The sequence below is a fragment of the Eleutherodactylus coqui genome, chromosome 9, assembly GCF_035609145.1.
Source record: "Eleutherodactylus coqui strain aEleCoq1 chromosome 9, aEleCoq1.hap1, whole genome shotgun sequence".
Classification (NCBI taxonomy): Eukaryota; Metazoa; Chordata; class Amphibia; order Anura; family Eleutherodactylidae; genus Eleutherodactylus; species Eleutherodactylus coqui.
The window spans coordinates 48,768,183-48,786,545 of NC_089845.1; the positions used below are offsets into that span (position 1 = coordinate 48,768,183).

Genomic DNA, 18,363 nt, shown 5'->3' on the forward strand with positions numbered 1-18,363 from the left:
TACCCGCCCGCTCATGAGAAAAGATTCGGGTGCCGGAGGAGGTGAGCAGTGTGTTGCGGGAGTGAGCAGGAGGGAGCTGGCGGGGGAGAGAGATCTCCCCCCATTCCCCGCCCCTCGCCGGCACCCAAATCTTTGCTCACAAGCGGACAGGTACTCGCTAGGGACAATACTCTCTCGAGTATTTGTCCTTAATGCGTATGCTCGCTCATCTCTAATTTTTACGCCTTCATCTGTTCCCTGGCTGGCAAGAGGGGAGGGTGAAGAAAAGTCCCTGCAGCCTCGTAGCACAGCGATATGGCAAACATTTTGATCAGTGGGTGTTTGGGTGCTGAGATGGATATAGGTCCATTTACACCCAAAGATGATCGCTCAAAAGTCGTCAGAAACTAACAGCCCATTAGTAACTAACTAGCTTAATTTGCATGTATTTACAGAACAGTGGGTGGTCTGTTCTCTAAACACATCACTTTTGTTCTCCGGCAGGCAGTATCACTTTTGCATGTGCATGCTTTTTTTGGTGTGCATGTGTGCAACAAAGGCATTGTATGAGTCTATGGGGGTGCACAAATACACACCTGATCCCTGTGCAATGAACTGCAAGGAAATCACAAACAGGCAGGGAAATCAAAAACACCAGGGACTAAGAACTAATTAGGCTACACAGCCTTTTAAATCACGGCACAAGTGTATCTCGCGCCAATTTGAATGGTCCCCAACAGTGCAAAAAGTACAGTAAAATGCACTAAAACATGCACGGTAACGTGACTTTCACTGCGCAAAAAAAAGTCACGCTATTGCATGCGTTTTTCCGCATACGTCCATGAGAAGCCACCCTTAGGCCTCGGTCAGACGGGCGTTTTTTCGTGCGATTTGCGCATGCGATCTGCGCATATATAGAACCATTGTTTCGCAATGGGATCGGTCACATGGCCGCTTTTTATGCGGATGTCCGATAAATTATAGGACACGAGGAATCGCAGATCGCGCCTATCTGAATTCTGCGATTCCTTGTGTTTTATATATGCGCTCAATGTAGCCGGCGGCAGCAGCGCCGACCCCATTGAGAACATATACTACAAAGATCATTCTCCCCTTCCCTGAAAATCATCCTAAAATGTGTAAAAATAAAAAATATATATATACTCACCTTGTCCCCGCAGCCGGCAGTTCTCCTGAACTGCTCTGTGTAGTATTCAGCAGGCGGCTGAATTCCGGCTGCAGGGACAAGGTGAGTATATATTTTTTTTTATTTTTACGCATTTTAGGATGATTTTCAGGGAAGGGCTTATATTTTTAAGCCCTTCCCGAAAATTCATCCCGCGCTCGCCGGCAGCCTATTGCTTTCAATGGAGCCGGCTGTATTGCCGGCTCTATTGAATTTCAATGGGTTGGACAGCGCTCCTTTGATCGGGCCCGTTTCGCCGAAAACGCTGCTAGCTGCAGATTTTTCGGCGAATCGTCATGCGATCCGCAAATCGTGGCAAAAAACAGTCGTCTGACCGAGGCCTTAAGCTGACTTAACACGGGCGACACAAATAAGAGCTCCATTCTTTTGAATGGGTATATTCACATGGCACCACGATGCGATGCAGGAAACATATGACTGCATGTTCTATCTTGCTGTGTGCCCTCGCATCGCAGCGCCAATTGTTTTTAATGGGGCCGCTGGTAGCTTTGCACCGTGTGCTAGGTGCACGCAGTACGATGCAAGATCTCCCATTGAAAACAGTGGGAGAAACTCTGCAAATCTCGGAAGCCTCGACGGAGGATCCCTTCCTTCCCGAAGTGATGCAAGGCCATTTTGATATGAGAATGTCTCGTTTTCTTAGGGAATTCACATAGTGGACAGTGCGATACAGGGGCGAGATTCACAGCCTCATATCGCGCTCGCCAGTGTGAAGTTAGTCTTCGCCACAGAATTTCACTCATTACGATGAAATGAATGAAATCCACAGTAAATTTTCCAGAACAGATTTGGAAATCCACAGCATGACGCAAAACCGCAGCTGATTTTTTTCTGATGTTCATGAATAGGGTTAAACCCACATTCACTAACTTTGTACTGTACAGAGTTGCGCAATTTCGGTGCTGGAAAAGTTCCACAAGTAGAATGTGATATGTGCAACCGGCCTTATTCCATTTAACACTAACAGGGTATTCCTCTTCCAACAACCTACCCCCTATCAACGGGATAGGAAATAAGTAGCTGATCAGTGTTGGTCTGACCATTGGGACCCCCAATGATCACGAGAACAGAGGCTTGGTCGGTCCTCGAATTAAGGAAGTGCAGGTCAGGCAGTACGGGAAGCACAGGTCAAGCATTCGCACTGTGCTCCATTCATTTCAATCAGAGTGTCGGAGATTCTCGAGTCAAGCATTCAGCAATCTTCAGCGCTCTCATTGAAGTGAATGGAGCGCAGAACACCTGCTCGATCTGTACTTTCCGCATTGCCCTTCTTCGGGCACCGACCGGGCCCCCATTCTCATGATTAGTGGTGGTTGGACCCCCACCGATCTGCTAGTTATTTTCTAGCCCATGGATAAGGGATAACTTGTTGGAACTGGAATGCCAATTTAGCGCCCTCAAAATAGTGTATTTTCTCTGCATTAATGCAAGCAGTAGCAGAGCGCTCGTAGCTGCATCGTCATCGGCTCAGTGAATGAGGAGAATGTAGGCCAGATGTAATTGTAGGGTTGCTCGGTGCTGACGTGCTAAGCATACTCCGGTGATTACCACTTTCCGCACTGATCATCTATATTTATTCAGTGTACAGAAGAGACAGGAGGAAGCTCGCCGAGGGTGGGGATTTGTTCGATGCTCAGATCTCTAAAGCATCTCAATTGCTCATACGTTTTATTGAAAGTTTTCACAGGAAGCCAATTAAGTTGTTGGAATGTTAGAAGAAATCAAAGTAACAGCAGGAAACTCACTTGAACTTGGGGCGAACATGAACATTTCCGGTAGATGTTGCCCTGTTCACAGTCCTACACCCACAATGCCGCTAGGCTGCCTATCTTAGCATTCATTATAATATCCCAAAAAGACTATGTTCACATCTGCGTTGGGGATTCCTTTTTCCGAACAGGAACAGGAAAGGGGAATCCCCTGGCCAAAGGATCCGTTTATGATGGAACCGAGCGACACAAAATGGATACCATTGACCATAACGGGGTCTGCTTGGTTTCCATTCAACCATCCCCCATACAGGACTTTTTCATCCCGCCAGATCTGCAATGGAAGCTCCTACATAGTCTTAGGCCGGGTTCAGATGAGCGTATTGTAACATGTCCGTAATATAGATCCGTATGACAGACGTGTTATAGATGACATTACAACCGTAGGACATCAGTATTTCAGCACTATTTAAACAGTATTTGCCTCCGTATAATTTTTTTTTTCTACTGGGAATTCATTAATCTGTATTTACCCAATAGAAAAAATACTAATATGCAGGTAAGTAGGGGAAAAGTAGGTCATGCTGCATAAACACAAACCAAATACGAAACTAATATACGCATGTCTGAAAGTGGTCTTAGGCTGCCTTCACACAGTCAGTAAACATGGCGGAATTTCTTATTTTTGTAAGATCTTTGTCACCCATGATGTCATATAAGACCTCTGGGGGTCATTCACATTATAATTTTTTTTTCACACTTTTCCACTGTAGCTGGGGCATCCCTAAGACCAGCAACCATAGGAGCCCCAGTTACAGCGGAAAACATCCCCCTATAGTGATATTAGTCACTGTCAGATCTGGGCTGGGGTTTGCTAAGACCCAGCAGCTCTGACATGCAGGGGGTCGCCGGCGGTCACATAATCACCAGTTCCCATGCCAGAAACGGCTTCCTGTATTATATCTACATAGTGCTCATTGAACCTCTAAAAAAAGAAGACAGAAGTGCTTAAAAACCGCTTCTGTCTTCTCCTTCGGGTCCTCAGTTATCTCTGACAGCCAAGCACCCAACTTGCTCCTGCTAGATTGCAGGAGCTGTAGGCCCAATGGCCACGGGCGGGTTTGAATTGCGGAAATCAAAGATCCGCAAATCAAGCGCCCATTGAGAAGCATGGGCGTCCGCAAATGAAATAAAGAATGCAGATTTGATTTGTGGACCTTTTGGTTTGGAAAACAAATCGCAGCATGCTCCATTTCAGTGTGGTTCCTGCACAGACGGCTTCCATTGAAGTCAATGGAAGCCGTCTGGGCCACGGCCCATCCGCAATTGAATTGCGCACAGGCCGCGGATTCCTCAGGAAAGGAGGAGTTTAAAAAAAAAGAAAAACTCCACTGCACATGTGCGGCCAGCGCTTCCATACACATCCGCAGTGAAGAAAATGAAGAGCCAGACAGGTAAGCAGAAGACCAGCATGCGGAATCCGATCCGCCCGTGGACTTGAGGCCTTAAACCTATGCGATATTTTTACAATAGCCTGGGATTAAAGCCCGGGACCGAGGTGCTTGGTCCTTATTGGGTTAATAACACAATTGCGTCTTATTCTTAACACCTTAATCTTAGGGGGTATAATAACACCGTTGCTTACCTACTTTATTGAGATCGGTCTCAGCGTTAGTGATTTTTATAGATTTTTTTTTTTATTGTCCATTTCATAGTTTAATGTTGCATTCTCAGTGGGTGATTTGTACCCATACAGCTCTGAAAAGAAGTTTTTGTTAACTTCAACATAGTGGAAGGCTTAAGCTTGAGCACGGTGACTCACACATAAGCTAAAAAAATACCATTTCCCCTGGTACTATTCTAAAAATAAGCAGATTTCAGCAACACTTATTTCCTCCTGTAACGTCTTCTGACCTTTAAAAAGTTTGAGATATTATAATTCACACAAATACAGTTAACTTTTCACAAAATGAAGAGTTTGAAATAATGACTGACTAATACTAACCCCTTAGTGGCTGGCCTGTTTTGCATTCCAATGACCAAGGTATTTTCCTATTTTTTTCATCATCGTATTGAAAGTGTTACGATCGTGTGGGCAACCTAAGCATGGGAGCCCACACGATCGCACCCTAAAAGGGAAATGTAATGGATGGGATGGACACACACAGGTAGCACCAGGGTCACACAGGATTCACACAGGTTTCAAGCAAACTGACCCTGTACTACCCAGAGGTTGGCATGGCCCTACCTAAGCGGGGAACATTGCCCCAATAAGGTCGGAACTCGGCCCTAGCTGATCCTAGGAACCACGCACCAAAACAGGAGGCATACACATGCCACATGACAAAGACAGAACAGGATACACAGCACACAACATGCAACCACTAGAAACAGATAAGCTGAAACGTAAATACCAGGTATTGGTTGACATGTTGTACAAGATGTTGGAAGCTAGCGGGTCACTTCACAGCTCCTGGTTATACCGCTAGTCCCTATACTAACCAGGAGTCCAGCAGAACCGGACAGCGTTCACACAGAAGGCTGCAACAGGACAGGACACAGATAGCAGGTCACGCAGCAGACTGACAAGAAACTGACAGAATTTAAATGTACAAACGGACATGAACCAGCAAGACAGAGATCACTCAACAAAGCTTGCAACAGGACAGAACAGAGCACTGGACACACAGCCAGCTGCATCAGGAACAGGACAGAGTACAGGGCACACAGCCAGACAGACTCCACTCAGAACTCACATGCACACAGATGAAACTAGACAGTCAGCTACACAAGCTGACATAGGGGAGTGTCCAGTTACACCAACTGACACCCAGAGTAAGGCCTCCTTCCCACGAACGGATTTCCGCCGCGTAATTCGCGGCGAAAATCCGCTGCGTTGCACGCAGCTATTAGGTTCTATTGAACCTAATAGCTCCATGCTCACGATGCGTAATTCCACCGCGGAATTACGCACCGCGATTTCTCCCGTCCTCACCCGCAGCATGCTCTATTTTCTGCGGGTGAGGACGGGCTGTACGCACTGACGGCTTCCATTGCAGTCAATGGAAGCCGTCCATTCACGCTATCTCCCGCTGTAACCAGCGGGAGATAGCGTGAAAAAACGCTTTCCCGCCCACCGCCGAGCGTCATATGACGCCAAATGACGCGGTCCGGCCGCGTCACGTGACACGGCTGGTGACGCGAGAGCGGTGGGCGGTGACGAGCGGTGACGAGCGGTGACGCGGCGGTGGTGGGCGGGGAAGCGATTTCACGCTATCTCCCGCAGGTAAGTATAGGGGCTCTGGGGGGCGCCGTGACGGGCTTCACAGCGGAATATTACGCTGCGGAGCCCGTCACGCTCGTGGGAAGGAGGCTTAAGACATAAGACCTCTGGAGGCTGCACCTGTACGGGGGGAAGGAAAAGGGGGCTGCATGTACTGCAGACTAGGACTACAGGTGTCCAAACAATCTTGGGGATGCAGAGAGACAATAGACCTACTTGCAAACACAGATCAGAGTGGGAGCAAGCTGAACATGACTGATAACAAGTTACAGGACACAGAACTAACATGAGTGCTCACCCTAGGGAACCCAGCCAGACTGACCAGAAGCTGGGTTTATATGTGAGCACAGATCCAGGAGATTGGCTAGCAGGAAGTACCACACCCAGCCAGCTCAATTAACCCTCAACCACCTGACTGTGCTACTAGGAGTACATAGTACAACAAATCCCAGCAGCACATGTAACAGAAAGAGCCATAAATGTTGTACTTTTTTGACAACATGGGGGGGGGGGGGGCACAATAGGTAAAAGTATTTGTTCTTTATAATCAATTGTATAAGCCAGTCACCAACTGGTATCTACAGATATGAAGTAGATTATGGTACATGGAGTGTGGGTGTTACATCTGGATGAAGGCATCTGCTTCTGAGGAAGAATTTAGAACAGGGATAAATGGAGAAGAGTTAGGCCTTCTTAAATAGAGGTGTTTTGGGGCATGCTGAAAACCGTAGATATTGGTGCTTAACCAGATTGTCTAGGGTAGCGCATTCTAGAGAACTGGTGCAGCTTGGAAAAAATGTTGGAGACCAAAGTAGGAGGTTCAAATTACAGAGCATTTCAGCCATTAGTAGAGCATAGGTAGGTTGGTAGGCAGAGATGTTACGGACTAAGAGTGTGGACCCACTGTGCTACCTGCCTTTTGAACTAGACCTGGTGTGGCAGGCAGCTGACCCGAGTGGTAAGAGGGTACCATTGCAGGGCAATATCAAGTGGGGAGTCTAGCCCTTTGCTGATCAGGAAGATGGAAAGGCCCCTGCCTGTAAGCAGGGCAATCATCCTGATAAGGACGGCCCCATGTTGGAACCAAAGGGCTCACTATCCCTGACAGGACACATGGAGGATGTACTGATCACAGAGCACACAAAACACAGAACAGGACTGACTTACCACAGAGATTGGAATGATGCACTGACTGGAGGGAAATGGAAACACACACACAGGCTAAAGCACAAGTCAAAGAACATATAGAATAAACAGATACAAAAGTATTATCAGATAGACCGAACAGTTAACAGACAGGCGAACCAGATATGCTGGTTTCTGAGACAAACACACATCAGTACTGAGGCCAAGATGGAGAATTCCCAGCTCAGCTAAATAGGTAATTACCAATTAATCTGCAGCTGGGCTGAGAGCACTGAGCAGAGTTGACTAGTGCACTGTTGGTGGAAAATAGAAGCTAGTATAGTGACTGGCAAGAAGTTTTAACCCAGGATCTCATTATGTTGTCAAACTGCGATTTGTGAAAAGATTCATAGTGTTCTTCTTTAGTGATCTTCAACCACCAGCCTTAATTGTGAGTGTTCCAGTAAGATGCCGGATGAAGACCCTGATATAAAGGGGTCTTCGTACAGCACCTTACTTCACCCCTCAGTAGGTCCTCCCAGCCACTTAACTAAAGGCCCATTTACACGGAACGATGATCGCTCAAAATTCGCTCAAACGGCAGTTTGAGTGACAGTTTTGAGCAATCACTTTGCAAATTTCCCATGTAAATGAAGGCGGAGCGGGATACTGCTTTGTTTTCAGAGCTATCAGCTGGTATCCCGCTGAGAGCTCCGAGCGGGATACTAGCTGAAAGAATACTGTCAGCGGTATCCCGCTGAGAACTCAGTGCGCAGCACTTATAAGGCTCATCGCTGACTTTTAGCTTGCTAAAAGTTAGAGATGAATGAATAGTGCACATAAAAGTGCACAATGGCCGCGTGTTTAGGCACAGCGATTATCACTGAAAAGATGGCTTTTGAGCAAATTTTGAGCGATAACTTCTCAACAGCATTTTTGCATCTGGTGTGCGATATATCAATTCTTATGGATTTTTGGGTGTACAATCTGAATTTACCTTTAGAAATTATGTATCACGTAAGGTTTTTATGTAATTTTGATTTTTTTCAATTTAAAAAAAAAAAGATTTTTGTGTTTGTGCACATTTTCTGGTGAATTATTTATATAAAATTACATCGGTGACTGAGCTAAACTCTTTATTTGAATGTAATACACAGTGGATGAAGTTCTAAAAATGGTCACTAGATGGTGTCGAACAATGTAGTTGAGCAGGAAGGTTACCAACATGAGCCTATCCGTACTGCTGTTTAGTGTTTGTTGTAATCTGCATGACGCACTTCTCTTCATTCCTCCCTCAGTATATCAGTAATTTTGAGGTTCATTCACAGATACATTACGAGAAAAACATTATTGAGTTCTGAGTGATATTTTCTTCTTGTATTTAAAACCAGACAATATTTGGCAACACTGTAATATTGTCTATGTAATAATGCTATGTGTCTCAGAAATGTGCCGTGATACATAGAATCTGATTCTTCCACTGAACTCAGCACCCCAAAATTAGTTAAATCAACCTGTTTCCAAACCAGATATAGAATTTTTTCTTTGATTTGTTGACCAGTGTAATCGTTGTGTCTACCGCGTTTCCCCGAAAATAAGACACTGTCTTATTTTTTTGCCCCAAAAGTGGCACAATGTCTTATTTTCAGGGGGGGGGGGGGCTTGTACTTACCTGGTATACAGCATCCCAGTGCCTGCCAATGGTGTCCTGGTGTTCCGGGACGATGCAGCTTCGTCCTTGTCTCACGGATGTCTTCTGCTGGCGACGGGGTTTTCAATTCCCCGCCTCCAGCAGAAGCGAGCGCTGTGATTGGCTTATCGAGCGCTGGCAGCCAATCACAGCCAGCACTCGATGAGCCAATCACAGCCATTCAGTAATGTCATTCACTGAATGGCTGCCGAGAAGCAGGTGAGTATTGATTTTTTTGGGGGGGCTGGGCACCCGAAATAGGTCCTATTTTCAGGGGAGGCCTTATATTTGAAGCCTCCTCCAAAAACCCGATAGGTATTACTATCGGGGTAGGACCTATTTTCGGGGAAACACGGTAAATGGGCCATAAGACAGGACGAGTTCTGCTATCCGCTCCAATGTTGATTGATCATATGCAATCTTTATCTTTTTCCAGGTGCAGCAGTTGCAGGCATTTATCAAGTTGCAGGAAAGAACATGGCACCACTAGAAGCTTTGGTCTTTGGAGTTGGACAGACAGTGCTGACTGTAATCATTTCCTTTTCACGTGTTCTTGCCACACTTTAAGACATTCAATGTGGAAGTATGTAACAAAATAGTTCCAGAGGGATCTGGTCAGAAGCAAAGAAAATGCACATAGGTTATTATGTACATAATGTGGTAGTGCTGACCACTACCCATTGTGTAGTCATGAATAACAACATCTCGAAGAGTTACCCTCAGCAGAACTTCACATTTAAAGGGAAGATCATCTCTTCAGCGAACGTGGCTTCCGATTGCTAAGCTGTTGCACTAGTAAATTGTCTAGCACCTCACGTGCCTCGGTCACAGGCAAGGAGTACTTTTTTCTGCAGTGCTGTAGGAAGGAGCACCTTGCAGAACTTGTCTGGTCATCTGGTCCTCTAGTGATGTGAGCATGGCAGTGGTGTACAGTGTTGTTCTCCTAAAGATTTCATTATATCACAATGGATTCGATTCTCCATTAGGACACCAAATAGTCACTGAATCTTTTTGGGGGATCATCCGATCATTATATACAACCTACCGGAGGTTCTTCTGAGGTACTGAAGGCCTCGCAAACACTGTACCACTGCTGTGGGTAGAATGCATTGGTGAAAAGCTTATATGTGCCAAATTGTTTTTTAGGTCATTTTTTTATGATTTTAGTCCTAGATGATGACATGCTGATTACCGATGACATCATCATCATGAAAGTGATAAATGTTTAGCATTATGAACCTTCAAACTTGTCAACTAACCAATAAGTACAAACATTTCATGACTTTAGTTGCATTGACCTAATCTGTCTATTTGTTTCCTTTATATCCAGTAACTTGGTGACTAGAACTGCCAGTACCACTACTGGAGGGTCCGTTCACGCACCCCACCCCTAAAGTTGTCCCTTAAAAGGTATAGGTCGGAAACATTTTCCAAGCTGTACCTGAATAGAAGGCTATGGCTTATGCCACTGTATAGGCAAACGGCAGCATACGTATGTCACCAATAGGCTGCCATTGTAAAAAATAAATGAATAGCGTACTGTATACATTTTTTTATTGTATCCTTCGGTCTACTGGTCCTCCATATGTCAAAAGAACACCCTTATGACATATGCTGAGGGAATGGGGCCCTATGGACTCAAGCGTTCTCTGCATATGTTGAGCGTACTTCACAAATAGTATAAAAGCACAGCCAATTATATATGCTGTAATATACGTCTTCTAGGTTGAGCAATCCATCAAGAAGATATTGGAGCAGTTGTCGATGGATACTGGTGCATTCTTAGGCTTAATGATAGGGCTATGTACATGGAGCCTGTACAGAGGCACACATTGTTACTATGTTTCAGCACTATAAACTATTGTGCCCTATATGCTTCAGTACGACAATGTATTACGGAGGAGAATAACTCTATAATACAGAACCTGGTGGATATGGCACAATTGGTTTTCTGTCCGTTTTTCTATGGACCCAAGAGAAAAACTCAAAGGCATATGAAGGTACAGTATGGACGCATAGACTTCTGTGGGTGCCATACTGTAACTGTATGGCCTAGGCAGCAATACACAATACAGGTTAGTGCCATATACAGGGTCACCGCCCAGACTCAAAACAGGATTCTGCCGCGGGCCTCCTGCATGCGGAATCCGATCTGCCATTGTGGGCCCAGCCTATGGTGGCTATCATAACCTCTTAATCTGTATCATCAGGTTGTTACATTACATATAATACAGATGTAACAGAGTTTGCATTTAGCACATCTAATATTATGCATTGTCTGTGTTTTTTGTTAAAAGCATCTTCACATAAAGCTCTACATGATGAATATACAGTGGATATAAAAAGTCTACACACCCCCGCTAAAATGACAGGTTTGTGTCATGTTCAACAAAGATGAATCATTTCATATTTATTTCCCCCTTCACTGTGCCCCGTTATCTGTACAATTCCAGTGAAAAACAAACTAAAAATCTTTTAGGGTGGAAAATAAAAAAACTAAAAAAATGTGGTTGCATAAATATGTACACCCTAAAAACTAATACCTTGTTTATGTACCATTTGACAGCATTCAGTTTTTGGGGGGTCTATCAGCATGGCAATTCTTGACTTGCAATCATTGCCCACTCTTCCTTGCAAAAGTGTTCCAAATCTGTCAGATTGCGAGGACCTAATCTGTCAGATCTCATGTGTAGCGCCCTCTTCAGGTCAACTCACAGATCTTTAATGGGATTCAGGTCTTGGCTTTGCCTCGGCCTTGCCAAAACGTTGCCAATATTTTGTGGATTTTGAGGTCTGCTTTGGGTTGTTGTGCTAAAAGGTGAAATTCCTCTTCATTTTCATCTTTTTAGAGGCCTGAAGGTTTGGTGCCAAAATGGACTGATATTTGGAACTGTTCATAATTCCCTCCATCCTGACTAAAGCCTCAGTTCCAGCAACAAAACAGCCCAAACCATAATGCTGCCCCACCATCTTCATTGCGGGTACGGGGTCTTCTGGTGATGTGCAGGGTTGGCTTTTCCCCAAACATACCTTTTGGAATTATGGCCAAAAAGTTCCCCCTCGGTCTCATCAGACCAGAACACGTTCCCCCACAGACTGCTGGCAGACATGATGGAAGTTTTGGTTTTTCTTTGTAGGAAGAGGCTTTCATCTTTGCCCGTACCCCACAGCCCAGACATATGAAGAATAGGGAGATGGTTGTCACATGACTACACAACCAGCACTTGCCAGAAGCTCCTGCAGCTCCTTTACTGTTGCTGTCGGCCTGTTGGCCTTCTGGACCAATTTTCTTCTGGTATTTTCATCAATTGCTGAAGGACATCCAGTTCTTGGTAATGTCACTGTTGTGCCAAGTTTAATCCACTTCTTGAGACGTCTTCCCTGTGTTCCATGGTATATGTAATGCCTTGGAGATGTTTTGGTCCCCTTCTCCTGACTGATGCCTTCCAACAATCAGATCTCTTTGATGTGCTGTAAGCTTTTCACAGCTTTTGCTAAAAAATGCAAGTAAGAAAATGTCAGGAAACTCCTCCTAGAAGATCTGAACTTTACATGGGGTACATCAGAATCCCTGTAAATAATGGCGGCGGAGTGCTGACTACTATTTATCAGGAGATTACATGTGATTGGCTAATTCTGAACACAACCACATCCCAAATATAAGAGGGTGTGAACACTTATGCAACATCATTATTTTAGTTTTGTTATTTTTATTTTTCTACCCTAAGGGCTCATGCCCACGGTCAAGACGGGCTCCGCAAGCGGAATACCGCAGCGGAGTCCGTCACAGCGCCCCCCCCAAACACCCCATACTCAGCTCCCGGATACGCTGTGTGAGTCCCGCAGGCGCAGTGCATGACGCGGTTGGCAGAGCGCATATTCAAGCTATACTTCCGCTGTGCTACAGTGGAAGTATAGCGTGACTGCCGGCTTCCATTGACTACAATGGAAGCCGTCTGCGTGTATGCCTACGCAGCGTGAAAATTCAGCTTTTAGGTACAATAAAACCTAATAGCTGCAGTGTAAAGCCGCGGATTTGGCGGAAATCCGGCTGTGCGCATTATCCCTAAAAGATTTCAGTTTGTTTTTTAACCCTTTCCAATCCACTGTCTGACCTCTGAAGACATTATGATGTAAGGCTGTACAGCTCCGATGTTGGAAGATGTCCGTCGGGGTTCTCTTACTGTATATTGCCAGCCTCTCTGCTGTCGGAGCCTATCCAACGTGTCACCTCATGCAGTACTGGCTTTAGCCAGCATATAGCGCCGTTGTATAATGGCAGAAAAAGAGTAACCTCCCCTAGGAAAACCAGGATACAAATTGGATTGGAAAGGGTTAATCGAATTGTACTAATAACAGGTCACATTGAAGGTGGAAATAAATCTGAAATGAGTGGATTTTTTTAACATGACATCGACCTATGGTTTTTACCGGGGTGTGTAGACTTTTTCTATCCGCTGTAGCTCTTCTCCATCTATGGGTTGACATACATGGTGAAGGTTGCTCCATTCTTAGCATTAGATTCCAATTCTAAATATGACTATTACCCTCAAAGTTCTGATTTATATAAGTACAATATGACTTGTGTTTAAGACTCTACTTTCATTGGTATTAAATCTGTAGGGAACAACAAGCATTGATGTGAACTATTTTTTTTTCTTAATGAGATGATATCTCCAGCTATGAGTCTGCAGGAGCAATAATATAGATCCAGCCAATTAGATAGTGGAATATAAGGAAAGGTTTGCTGATGAGCATTATGCACTATTAATATATCACAATGATATTTGCCGCTCCTATATATGTCCTCTCTGAGGTCCTCTAGATGCATGTTTAATAATGCCTGTTTTATATGCTGTTACTCCCAGTATTTAATCCAAAATCAGACGGCTCAAATCTAAAAAGCGGTACATTCCATAATGATTTCAAATGGATGAACATCCATTGCAGATTACATCTAGTACAGTTTACGACATAAAAGGTTTTTGTGCATTGCATGACATCTTGTACTGATCATGACTAAGGCCTGCTGGCAAATAAGGAAGATGGAACAATACCTCTGCAGTGCCGCCTATTGGAAGGCAGCATTCCTTCAAGTCAATGTTAGAGTCTTTATACAAGCCTTATAACAATGACTGGGAATCCACTGGCCATTCTCAGTCATTGTTACAAGGCTTGTATAAAGAGTCTAACACTGTCCTGCAGGAATGCTGCCTTCCAGTAGGTGGTGCTGCAGAGGTATTGTTCCATTTCCCTTATTTGCATATTACCCAGAGGAGCTTGAATGGCCTTATAAGTCTCCTCACTCACGCATCGTCTAGGTGCTCTCCCTAAGGAGAAATGATAGCGTTCCTAAATAAGGCCCCCGTCACACAGGCGTATGCATTTTTGTGCACACCTCAGCACAATGTATTTGCACTATATCCAAGCCTTTTTTTTTGTGCATATCGGCACATTTTACTGCACTTTTTGCGCACGCAGGGCATGTTCCTTTGCGTGCAGCAGACAAACAAGGCCTGATTTAAATGGCTAAGAGTTCCAGGTGTGTTCTGTTTCTTTAATGGAATTTTGCAGTGTATTGCGCATCTCATTGCACATTCTCCTATAGACGTCTATGGGGACCTTAGAGCAGATTTGATTCCCCCCCCCCCCCCACGCACAAAATCGGGAAGTAAGCGCAAACCATTGAAATCAGTGGACTCTATCCTGTGCATATTGCGCACAGAACTTTTACACCTGCAAATACCCCCATTTGAAGCTGAGTGTTTGTGTATTTGTGCGCACGAGTGCCCTGTTTTTGCAGAATGACTATTGCTTTTTTGCACGCATGTCGGTGTATTCTACTGTACTTTTTGTGTGCGCAAGGCTTGTGCATTTGCTCATGCCAAAAAAAAGCACCAATGTTCCCACCCATTGAAATGACTAATTAGTCTAAAAAGTTCAAGATGTGCAGAAAAATAGAGCGTGCTGCGCTTTTTTTTTTTTGCGTGACCCAAATGTGCAGGAAAATACGTGCATCTGAACCAACCCAGTGGGTCCCGCTCACTGCAAATACACACACAAATACGTCCGTGTGAAGCTGGCCTTACTACATCGTCCAGAGCCATTTTTCAACAAAATCTCCCAGCATTCCTCACATCCTCTGGTATAGTCTTTACTTTAGGCTCTCTATAGTAATGTAATGTAAGAGCTGACCGTCCAATGAAACAATACTGTAGGAGTTCAGCTCAACTGCTTGTTGATAGTTTCCAATAACAATCAGTAGACTTTTAAATGTAGTTCTGCGCAATGATACAAGAAAACTAGTAAAAACTAAGTCATGTAAAAGCAAATTCATGTAGTGTGTTTGTGAGTGCATGTCTATGGGGGGGGGGGGGGGCACACGTATGTCATGGGTAAGGCTAATATCAGATGTGTGATTTGTGCCCCATACAAGGGTCATGTAATGAGTACAAAAATGTGAATTGACCTCCAGGGTCTAAACCTACGTTTAATGGCACATGGAACATCATAAGGGCGCTCATTATTTTGGTGATAGGTGAAGGTCCCAGCTCACAGACACTTTCCAATAGTGTCTTCTGACAATCATCTGAGCAGGGGTGTAACTATAGAGGATGCAGGGCATGCAGTTGCACCCGGGCCCAGGAGCCTTAGGGGGCCCATAAGGCCTCTCTTCTCCATATAGGGACCCAGTACTATGAATAAAGCATTAGAACTGTGGGCCCTGTTACATTGGGGCCCAGAAGCTTCAAATTGCGGTTGTTAACATTGGTAGATTACTTTCTCCCAGTAAGGCCGTATTCCCATGGCCAAGAGTGAGTTGCACCTGACATACTCGGGGACCACTTGCATCAGACAGCCTACCGGCACCCCGTCCATGTGCAGTCGAATGTGTAGGACGCTGCACATTTGCATGTTCTAATATCGTCCAAGAATAGGACATGCATTGATTTCTATTAGCGGTCTTTCCATTCCATTTCCACTATTGGTCTAAGTGAAAAATCAATTGTGCATGTGAAGGAACCCATTTAGAAGGAGGGGTTCTTTTTCCTTGTGAGGTCTGTCCATCTTAGAATAATCACTCGTCAATTATTGTCAACCAACTATACTCTCCACATAACAGACCTACTGATGTAAACGCAACCTGCGTTGGCGCACTACTGAGGTAATTAGTCACGGCACAGCTGCACTACTTGCATAGCAGCACCATTTAAACAGAATGGCAGCGCCTGCACTATGCAAATAGCATAGCAGCGTATGGCGGTCTGCAGTAAAAATGTAGCACACCATTACATCTGTAATACCACCTGAGGCAGTCCTGTCACCTTGATGTACCATTACTTAAAAGTGATAATATGGGCATTGCCACCGTACCCCTTTTTATTTTTTATATTTAATAAAGATTAAAAGTTAATTCACATGTTACCCAAAATGCTACATATAAAAAAGTGCAACTTTATCTGCATAAATTGAAAAAAGAATCCATTCAATGCAAAGTGCCAGGATAAAAAAAAACATTGTGTGGGCATTAAAGCCAAAATGACGTGGTCCTAAACCTAAAGGATTACCCCTTTCCAATCCACTGTCTGATGTCTGAAGACATTCTGATTGAAGGCTGTACAGCTCCGATGTCGGAAGACGTCCGGCAGGGTATTCTTACTGTATATTACTCTCCAGCATGTCCCATACCGCAGTACTGGCTCTAGCCAGCAGATGGTGCTATTGTATAATGGCAGAAAGAGAAAGCCCCCTAGGAAACCCTGAATCCAAAATTGGATTGCAAAGGGTTAAGATAGGACTCTGCATTGAGTAATTATATCTGGGGTCTGTGATAAATATAACATAGCAGTAGTTTTATGCTTACGTACAAATAGTAGATTTTCTAGTTAGTAAACTTTAGAAATGTTGTCTTTCTTCTTCCCATTCCATTTCCATCTCCTGATCATTCCGTTCTACCTTGGAAGACAACGGGACAAAGTTAGAAGAAATAAAATCTGATCAATGAGCATTTTATTGTCTGGCAGCTAGGTCACCACCAATCTCAAGACCAAGAGAGCCGCAGACCCTGCCATGATCAGCCGGTAGGGCTGGATGAGGCTTCCTGAGAGGTCACAGTTTTTCCTGCAGAAGAAGCATTGAATGGCACCCATCTGGATATACCCTTCTCATATGTAACTGTCATTTAATTAACTTATTTTTAATGTACAGGATAGGCCAGGGGCATAACTAAAGGCTCAGGGGCCCTGATGCAAAAGGTGAGCTCGGCCCCCCCTCTATCTGTATCTGTACCCGTACCCATACCTAAACCATGCTGCACAGAAACATAACTTAAAGCTTCTGGGCCCCAATGCAAAACATGTAACAGGGCCCCCAACTATAATGCTTATTCATAGTACTAGGCTCCCTATATGGAGAAGAGAGGCCTTATGGGCCCTCTAAGGCTCCTGGGCCCGGGTGCAACCGCATCCCCTGCACCCTCTATAGTTACGCCCCTGGGATAGGCGATTCTAAGCATTTTTGCAATGTATTTTATTAGACTATTATATACATATCTCCTTCAAAACTCCTCTTCTGCTATGTAACGAGGAGATTATGTTGCTAAGAAGTTGCAAGGGAAAGCCATACTTGCCTAGCTGCATAGAAGAACAGGCATTAAAGGGCAACTGTTTCCTGTTCTTTATAGAACTGCTGAAGACACACTTGTTCCCATATACTACTTTATTATGTATAAAGGCTGTTTTATACATTTTATTGAGTTTTACACACATCTGTGGCAAGCATGGTTATTTCTCTTCTGCTTGCTGTTCTTCCCCGGTCAGTGCACTGTACAGGAGAAGCCATTCTATGCCAACAGCTTCTCCACTCCCCTCTGATCCTAATGCATTGTCAGAGCTTTCAGTGCATTAGTTATAGAGTACTATAAGTCACCAGCGGCACTCCGTGAAGGGGAGAAGCCATCAGCATAAACAGCTTCTCTATAAACAACATGCTGCACAGGCAATAACAGTGCTGCGGACAGATGTTCAGATGTGGGGCATAGCAGCAATTATGTGGGTAATGACTAGAACAGACTAACGTGATTTTCACGGCCGCAAAACAAAACCATTTTGTTTCGACTATCGGGATTCTCACGCAAGAAAAGATAGGGCTTGCCCTATTTTCTTGGCACGTAGAAAAACTAAGTGCAAGAAAATTTAAGGCAGGACCTATCTTCCTGCTTTATTTTTTTTACCCACGCACAATAGTGCAAAATGTAAACAGTAAAAGAAAAAAGAATTTTCCCTTGTTCATGCGCATATGCACTCCGTTGCGCATGCGCTCATCTGTTTTAGCCCTAAAACTCAATAAATGTATAAGGCAGCCTTTATGA

The 18,363-nt window shown here is 44.4% G+C and overlaps 1 protein-coding gene across 1 annotated transcript in view; it reads left to right on the forward strand.

The window, feature by feature from the left end:
- The window catches only part of TMEM170B (transmembrane protein 170B), a 47,110-nt gene extending 33,501 nt beyond the window's left edge, over nt 1–13,609 (forward strand). Inside the window, exon 3 of the mRNA XM_066579365.1 lies at nt 9,430–13,609. Within this exon, the coding sequence (XP_066435462.1) occupies nt 9,430–9,560 (131 nt within the window). The 3' untranslated portion in view covers nt 9,561–13,609. The remainder of the gene's footprint in view (nt 1–9,429) is intronic.
- Nucleotides 13,610–18,363: the final 4,754 nt, after the last annotated feature.